We start from the raw sequence: 9,393 nt of genomic DNA on the forward strand, positions 1-9,393 counted from the left end.
GTGACGACATCAGAATTCATACATTTTTCAATTTTGTGTTGGCTTGGATCACACTGACATCACTATTGGACAGTCTTTGATGCAGCTGTCAGGTGTTGTTCTCTCTGTTTCTATGCCACCCTCCCACTCTGTCGTTGCCTATTCTCCGGATTTTGTTTTTTTATTTCTCTGTGGTAAGCCGGGTCTTTCGCTTTGAGCACCTGGCAGTACGGTTCATCTTACCTGCCACCCGCTCGTCCGACTCTCGGTTGCCGTCGTCGGAGTAACGGGCAAAGTCCAGAGAGTCCAAGGTGCTGATGCTGCCTGCTCGATCTGAACAGAGAGACACAGAGACGAGACAACAGTGAGACAATACAATCCACACAGAATTAATTTAATGTCAAGCAGCACGGAGAGCTTAAGAATGTGACAATGCACTGATGCTGATCCTCTCTGAAGGGGACAGGGTCAGCTACACAACAGTAGCCCCACTGCGGTAGGGATGCAGTATTTTTGCTTAAGGACTCCTAACCAGGCTGGAAGCGTGCTGACACTGGGCTCGAGTTAAAGGATGGTGACTAACCGCTACGCCACTCTTCTACAAAACAGATGGAAACTTTATTAAATTCAGCTAAAAGCAGAGACCTTTAAAAACTATGTGGGAAGGTTATACTTTAGCCAAGGAAACATGAGTCACTGCACATGTGGGAAAACAAATCAATCATAAAACGTTCACTTCGCCCATTTCCCAACCCAACACCTCCGACCCACAACTTCTCATCTGAGTAGGTATTGTTCACTCAAAGAACAGATGAAGCTGATATACATAAGCATACTTGTGCTCCTATTTCACTGAGGTAGGCTGGTCTTGTAGCTTAGCCAATGGTGTTAGTTTCCCCTCCACCTCAACACAAGTGCAAGACTGGACTATTTGTTCTCTGATGTCTCTGATACGGTGGAAGGTCATGTCAAATGTAGCGTGTAGACTAGCTTTAAAACCATAGCTCGGTTTGCTTTGCAACGGGTAGTGATTCAGTGAATGTGCGAGTAATGAAGCTGAGAATAAAAGCATTGTTGGTGCAGAAGTGGATATTTTGTTTTAACCTTGAGTAAAAACACACACACACACCGCAGGAACTTGAGACTTTATGCTTTAAGGTCACATTAAAGAAAACAAGTTTTAAAAAAGATCTTTCTCAATTAGCCTCACACCAATTAGTGACCTTGACTTTCCTGGGCTTGACCAGAGAGTTCTGTGTTTTTTTGTCTGGGTGTGATGATTCATATCAATTCATGTTTGCCTTGCAGACTTACATTATCAATGCTCCTTTCTTTTCTGGAAGTGTCCTCGGAGTAGATTATTATTTGGTATTATTCAAATGGCCTAGACCTTTCAAAAAGGAAAAAAAAATGTTGCTCTTGTAGTTAGGGCAAAGGGAAATGTCAAAGGAAAATCAGTGTGTGTGCCTGTGTGTGTAATGCTTGACAACATTTTTTTTTGTTGAAAAGCGTATAAAGTAGATGCTTATGCTTTGAGTGGTTGTGTGTGTGTCACATGTTCAAATGTATGAGCATGCAGCGTCATAAAGCACACACACTCTCAGTCCTGTGACTGTACAGTGAGAGTGGTTCTGAGCTGGCTGTGAGTGTGACAGTGTGTCATTGTTCTGTCATGCTGAAGTCAGGTTATCACGTTTTTTCTGCGGAGAACGATTCCAGCTATCTTTACTTCCTTGTAGTGTTGTCATGATACCAAAATTCTGACCGATACTGAAACAATAACAAGGCAAATACCTAGGGAACAGTAATGGAATAATATATGACAGAACATGGAAATTAAAATTATTATTTTTGTATTAATGAAAAATGTATTCATTAGAAAAAGTAATCTAATGTCCCCTATATTTTTAATATAATTTATTTGATAGCTAACTTAGTATTTGCAACCAAATATCACTTTTTAAACATAATTGTTATTAATAAGGCTTTTTTTGTAAAACAGCGCCCCCTCCGGTGCATCGGTAACAGTTCAGGCGGAGAGTGGTACTGCAGCAAACAAAAAACCCACAAAATGATAATAAATTCAGATGAAGTTATGTGAGAAGTTGATGTGGGGAAAAGCTGTTAAAATCAGGAAGACGCCACAGTAACTGTAGAAAGTACCGCTTTGTTTCGAAGTGGTGTTTGTGAAGAGAACGTCACTCTCGCTCAGAGCAGGAATGTGCAGCCGGTGAGCAGTTCATTACCTGCTTTAATCGATTTTTTCAACTTCATTTATTGACTCCATCCTCCTGGTTAGTGCTAGCTAAACCTCGGGACCCGCAGTTTATTTTCTGACCGCTTGCTGATAGGAAATAGCCTACGGCTCGTATTAAAACACTGTCTTTCTTTTAAAATATCGGTACTAATAAAATGGGGTATCGTACCATTTTACACGGCAGGGTATTGCGATACCTTTCTAGCATCGGCATACCGTGCAACACTACTTCCTGATAATGTGTGAGGATGTTTGCTGCAAGTGGCTGAAATCTATTTGGTGAATCAGTGTATAATTTAGTGTTTTATGCATGTGTGTGTGAGGGTGGAAAAAACCTGTAATTCCACAATGTGCAGGAGCATGCACAGATCTCTTTTGTGTGTCTGTGTGTGCCTAAATTGCACAAAACAAGTATTTCTTCCTGGCTGACCTTTTCAGTTCTGTGCCTGTGGCGTGTATTGTCTGGACTGTGATAGATCTGACACTTCAGACTGTCACCTCTTCACTGCACTCCTGCCGGGCAGCTTGTGTCACACACACACACACAGACACACATCCATGCATAGTCTCTCTCTCTCTCTATGCTCTGGAGTACATGAGTGTCCCCATCTCACATTCAATCACACCCTACAAATGAGCCTTTATTTGTACGCTGAATGAAGGAAGCCTCTTTGTCTCTCTGGTGGTTTGTATTGAAAATACTAATCTTTTTCTTCAAGGCCAACGAGAGCTTAAGGAAGAGGGAAGACAAACATGGTGATGGATATTTTTTTCCGCTTTGGCAAGAATACAAACAAAGCAGATCAATTGGAGACAGGAAGAGGAGCAAGAGTTACATTTAAAAAGAGCTGATACAAATAGAGACAAGGAGACAAGAGTAGATGGATTGGTCAGGAGGTATAGCCAACAAGCTCTTTTAATGGGAAGGATGTTTTGGCAAGACTGTCAGTTATTTCCGAAATATAAATAGAGTGAAACAACAGGGAATGAATTATAAAGGATGCGAAGGCAGGCACACAAACCTGAACAAACTTTTGTCTAACAACATCAACATCAAGAAAATACATTCAATGAAATGTAAAAATGAATCAGCCTGTGTAGAAACTGGGCATGATTGTCACCTGGTTCTAATTCAACACCGCACTAATCCCATGTGTAACTGAACTAGGCTATATATTTGCAAATATGAATTCCATGCATAGATAATAGTAGTAATTGGTGTAACCACACTGTAACGCAGTTTCTGTGGAAAATATTTAGTATGCTGTGCCAATTCTCAATGAAAAAGCACCACACCATAATAACCTGCATTGTGATTTGCTCCGCTGCTAAGACATATGCACATACACATGCACAGAACCACCTGCATTCATTCGCAGACACACACACACACACACACACACACACACACACACACACACACACACAGCTTAATGAAAGACAGAGAGTTATGAACAAGCAGCCAGTCGGTGCCGGTCCAGAACTACACGAAGCCAAGCCAGCACTCCAACAATATCATCAATCGCCTTGACAACTCCCTGCCCCAGACAGAGGGAAAGGATGGAGAGACATTATAAAGTGAGAAAACATGAGGAAAAAGAGAGAGTGCACATCAAGGCTGGGCCAACTAACAGGATTGTTTCAACAGGACAGTGGTGTGTGTGTTTGACCTGAATTGCCATTGTGCCAACTTTACAGATCTGTAACAGGCGAGAGCACATAAATAGTGGTTACAAAGAACCTAACTAGAACTTATCATGTGAAGCTACTCTATAGCCTATTTGAAGTAACAGATGGTTAGTTGCCTGCAACTACAAATTAACTTTCAGATCCATGTCCTGAGTCACTTTCTGGTATCCCATATTATGTCATGTGGCAAACCACACCAGCTTCTTAAATGTGGCATCTTAACGTGAACCGTGTACATGGTACAATTTAATTGACTTGCATGCTACCTCAAAAGCTCCTCGCATGATATGAACGAATAATTACCTGCATAGACAATGAGGGGTGGAGAGAGAATCATTCATGCCTGCTTGCCACAAATTAGCAAATTGGTGAGAGATGCCTTGCTGTGCCATGTGGCTCAGAGGAACAGCTGCAGGTATGATGCTGCTTGTAACACGGTCATTATCCTGCACAAGCTCGCTGCAATCGACTGCTTACAGCTAACAGTCACTGGTTGTGTGTGGTGGATACTTTCAGATTATCAGAAGAATCAGAACCCTTACCAAAGGCTATTAATGCACTGTTTATAGAACTATTAGGCTAAAGCATAGACCAGCCAAGCAAACCATAATCACACTCAGCCAACGATGCATCATTTTTTGTATCATGCTCTTGGCTGGCCCGACCCCTAACTGTGTGGTTATCACGCCGTGCCATGTCACAATGACTTGTATAGTCCATGCAATAATATGAAACCCCCACGCATCCTTTCCACACCTTCTGAAGGCATAACATTCTGCAGGTCAAATTTAGGTTGCGTCGGAAATTCCACACTAACATGCTAATTAGTACGCTAAAACAGTATATGAGATATTTTAGTATGTCCGAAACCTTAGTATGAAACCAATAGTAAGTGAATCGCATACTATTTAGGGTGAAATATTATAGTATGCAATGCTGGACACTACGTTGGCATAAATATCCCGCAATGCAATGCGGTAGTGACTAAAACGTCAATTTAAGATTTCACTTTTCTAGGCGTAGTATATATATTTTGAATTAATTAAGACTTTGATTCTCACAAACCGTCGTTTTGGTCACATGAGGTTAACACGGGTTACCATGGTTACACGTCTCCAACCGGCAAGGAGGCTCTCAGGAAGTGACGATGTAAATTACTGCTCAGTGCATCCGAAACGATACACACTACTGTTAATTCACACATAAGTATGTTGATAAGTATATGTATTGGGTATGTAGTGCATAGTGTGCGATTTTGGATGCAGTCATATTCTAACGCAGTAAGTACACCAAAGGTAGAGGTTGTTTCTTTTGTAGGGCGTTGAGTCAAAAGCAAGGTATTAAATGTGTTGCTACTCTTGGAAAAATCATATTGGAAAACTGGCTGCCTAACAACAACAGAACAGTTGACAACAGAAGACATTCGATCAGTATCCCTTCCTCCTCAACAGCTACTTAACGCTATATCTTTCACCCTTCGAACATGATGGAAAAAGATCATTCCAGTGATCACATGAGGTCTTGGCTCATCAGATAATGCTCCCTCAACAACTTCCATCAGCTGCTCCATTTCTTTTCCTTCTATGTATGGTAGATTTGACTCATCAGGAATGCAGGGTTATCTAGTCTCACCAACCTAATAAGACTGAGATCACTGTTTCTCTCCGTGACCAGTTTGTGCCAGTTTCACAACAGGGGTGCTGTCAGTGTCAAGTCCTGTCATGCGTTTCGAAGACATCATCATAAACACATTTATTCTGTTACCGACGTGCTCCTAACCTTTTGGGGGTTTGTATGATAATGCAACCACCAGACCTTGGCGACTAACACACACACAGCTCACAGTTTGTGTTCGCCGCTGCGGTCTCTAAAACGTATAAGTCAGTCTACGCATGTATTTAATTCTACAGAGTGGGGATTCATACTGTCAGTGCATCTGTCTGGCTGCCATCTACTAAAGCTAACCTCAGGCCAGTTGCCTAGACCTCACACCAAAGACTATACAACAGCCTCCTTAGACACCAGGTTATTGTCCATTGCTACTGCACCTAAATGAGGAAAATAAATCTTTTGGTTATAAAACCAGATCCTCTCTTTCTTCAGCATTTATTTATATGCTGTGGTTTCCTTCAGCTGGAAAACTGCCAAATGTTTATACAATGGAAATTCATCATCTGCATGGGCTTGTTGCTCATGCTTGAACCAAAAAAAAAAATTACAAATGCAGTGCCACTGTCATGACATACTGTAAATTATGTGAGCCATTCAGAAACTAAAACACTGATTTGAATGCTGGAATTGATGAGGAGGAAATCCTCAAATGAATGACCAAAATTAGCCTGCACATCCTCTAAAAAGTGACAGGAAACATTTCCAATTCACTCTGCCTCGAATCTGGTAGCATGCAACACAGACAATTCTTGGCAGACACTGAAAGCCATATGTATTTAGTTCATTTGAACTGAGTCCAAATGGCAAATCACATCCACTGGTGTGCTATTGCACTTATAATATTGACAAGATGCAAAGAGCATCTGCTTTCATAGACACTGATTAACGGAAATAAATACCAAATTACCTATTTTTTTCAGTGACCGGTAAATGTATGAAGACTCTGGGGTGTAAAGATCTGTTAATCTGTGTTGAATCTGGGTACTGAACAACGGATGTATAAGTAAATTCAATTCACACAGCCTATAGTGCTTCCTGCGTGTGTGCGTCCTGATTGTCTCAAAGATAAGGTGGGTGTGTAAGCATCCATAAGGGTCACTGGCATTGTTTCTATCCTGTTTCTCCTGGATCTGATGACGATAAATACACTTTAATAAGACAGATCCAATCACTGCAGTGGAGAATACCAAGCTGAGTCATTTCCATTAAAACTTAAGAGTCATTAAGAGGATCCAATTAAGAAAATGTACAGACAAGGGCATTTTATAATAAACATTATCAGTTCATATCCTTATACAGGGCCTTTCAGAAGCTCAATGGTATAAGTCAAAATATCCTCACGGTGTAATTTATACCTTTCTAGCTCTCTTTGAATGTAGCCACCAGAGGTCTGTATGTTAGGTGTGAATAGATTTGTTTCGCTCACCTCATTGAATTGGGGCCACAAGAAAAAGGTTTTGTCACTCACATTTTCCTTCAATGCCATGCTCCCATTCTTTGCTATACAGTTGAGTTAAAGTTTATGGTAATACTACTCCTGCTGCTCTTATAGCAGGCTCTATTTATGTGCGGCTTGGGCTGTCACCATGGTTACAATTTGCATGGCATGTTTGTTCATGGGTCCAGACTTCCAGTCACCATATAATGCTGCAGGTTATTCCCATGCAGAGGTCCTGTAAGTGGATGAGGGTTGGCCTGTCCGCTGCATTTTGAACCACCTGCAGGCGATTTAAAGCAGATTGACTGAGGCAGGTGTAGAGGGAATTACAAGTCTAGACGGGAGAATATGAAAGTGTGAATTAATAGTTCAAGATCTGTGGAGGACAAGATGCTTCTGATTTTAGCAATGTTTCTTAGTTGGAGACAAGTTTAGTGACATGATGGTCAAAAGTCATATTCCAGTCAAAGATGATACCAAGACTCTTAGCTGTAGGACTGATATTGGATTGAAGTGGGTGTATAAGCCTGTGGCTTCTTGACCTCTCCTGACACATTTCTTGTTTTTTTTCATTGACTGGATTTTGTGCAGTTTTATATATGTGCAAATAAATAATACATACAAAATAAAAATAAAATAAATACATTAGAATGATTATCTGTCATAGTATCACTGACAGTGTGATATATAGCCATATAACATTGCTGTGATTATGTAGTCTGTCTTTTCAAGTCCTGTAAGTGGATGAGGGTGCAACAGATATACACCCTTGAACCAATAAACCAAAGGGATATTTATTTCCCTGTCTATCTAGTTTCAATGCAGTATTGCAAATGCAATTTGTACAAGCCTTTCTCTTCTTCTCTTGACTCTCTTTTTTCCTTCTCTTTAGCTGATCCTGACCTCTGACATCCCTCTCTGGCCTAATGAAAAAGGAGAATGTGCATTTCCCTAAAGGGCTTCATTACATTAGAATGATTATGACAGGTCCCATCCAGCTAGACAGTGTGATATAGCCTTATAACATTGCTGTGATGATGTAGCCTGTCTTTTCAGTCACCATATAATAATGCTGCAGGTTATTCCCATGCAGAAGTCCTGTAAGTGGATGAGGGTGCTACAGATATACACCCTTGAACCAATAAACCAAAGGGATATTAGGGTAGTCTGCATGTGCAAATCAATTTTTTAAAAAATACATTAGAATGATTATCTGTCATAGTATCACTGATTCATCCCATCCAGCTAGAGACAGTGTGATCTAGCCTTATAACATGTCTGTGATGATGTAGTCTGCATGTCAGCCAAACACAGCTGAACCACCGCTTGTTGGCTGCAGGCCCTATATAGACCAGGAGGGCAGGTGCAAGCAGGAGGATAACGTTATCTCATGATCGATATGGCTTCCAAAACCCCAGTGTTTTTAAAGCTAACATTACCTAGAAAGTGCAGCTACCCTAATGCAGCATTTACAGACAGAACTACGTGACTATAGCACTATGGAGCAGCTACTTACTCAGTGGTCCTCCAGGTCCGAGTACCTGGTCCTTGGCAGGCGGAGTGCCGCTCTGTCGCTCGAAGTTGCCCGGGTTGGAGAAATAATCCCTCAGTCTCGGCAGCTCTCTGCCAGCCTCCAGCAGCTCCGTGTGAAACTCCAGGGCCGTGAGAATGTATTGGTCCCGTATTAACTGAGCGGCGATACCATCCACAGATATCCGCGTCTCCGCAGCGGCCATAGCGGAGGTGGCGGTGTTGGTGTTGGCCGCACCGCTGGGGCTCGTGCGGTTGCTAGACAGCAGAAGCGTCGGAGCCTCGGCGTCCGCGAGCGGAGAGAAAGGGTTACCTGGCGACGGCCCTGGAGCTCCATCACTAGGGCTTCTTCTTCTCTCCGCTGTGTCAACTGTTTCTTCATCATTAGGGCACCGTGATTCAGCCTCTTCCTCTGAATCACTGAGATTAAACGGGTTGATCGACGCCATCTTTTTGTGTTGCACTGTATAAAGATTTGTAAAGCTAGCTCGAGCTAATGAGAGATCCGCTCTTCTTCCTGAGTGCTAGCTATGATTTGATTGGTTGGCTTTGACAAGAGGGGAAAGAATGCGAAGCTGTGATTGGTCGAATGGGAGAGATGTTATCCCAAGTCCCGCCCCTTTCCTGGGATACTGGAAAATGATTGGATGATGGTTTTGACAGGAAAGAAAACTGGGCAGGGCACATTTGACAGCTGATAGCTGCTATGCTACCTAGCTACTAGTGATGGGAATTCCGGCTCTTTTTAGTGAGCCGGATCATTTGACAAGAGAGTGCATGTCACAGCCTAAGAGACAACCACAACAACAACACATAACAGATGTAACTC

The 9,393-nt window shown here is 41.9% G+C and overlaps 1 protein-coding gene across 10 annotated transcripts in view; it reads right to left on the reverse strand.

Moving 5' to 3' along the window:
* The window catches only part of relch (RAB11 binding and LisH domain, coiled-coil and HEAT repeat containing), a 37,703-nt gene extending 28,608 nt beyond the window's left edge, over window positions 1-9,095 (reverse strand). For 7 of the 10 annotated variants that reach the window (XM_074622463.1, XM_074622461.1, XM_074622460.1 and 4 more), the window contains exons 1-2: window positions 8,551-9,094; window positions 223-312 (exon numbers count right to left, since the gene is read on the reverse strand). In XM_074622463.1, coding sequence (XP_074478564.1) covers window positions 223-312; window positions 8,551-9,013 — 553 coding nt within the window. In that variant the 5' untranslated portion in view covers window positions 9,014-9,094. Of the gene's footprint in view, window positions 1-222; window positions 313-8,550 lie in introns of all 10 variants that reach the window. The other 3 variants (XR_012592233.1, XM_074622462.1, XM_074622455.1) reach the window with 1 other exon arrangement.
* Between the last annotated feature and the right edge of the window lie 298 nt (window positions 9,096-9,393).

The sequence above is a fragment of the Sebastes fasciatus genome, chromosome 21 (assembly GCF_043250625.1).
Source record: "Sebastes fasciatus isolate fSebFas1 chromosome 21, fSebFas1.pri, whole genome shotgun sequence".
NCBI lineage: Eukaryota > Metazoa > Chordata > Actinopteri > Perciformes > Sebastidae > Sebastes > Sebastes fasciatus.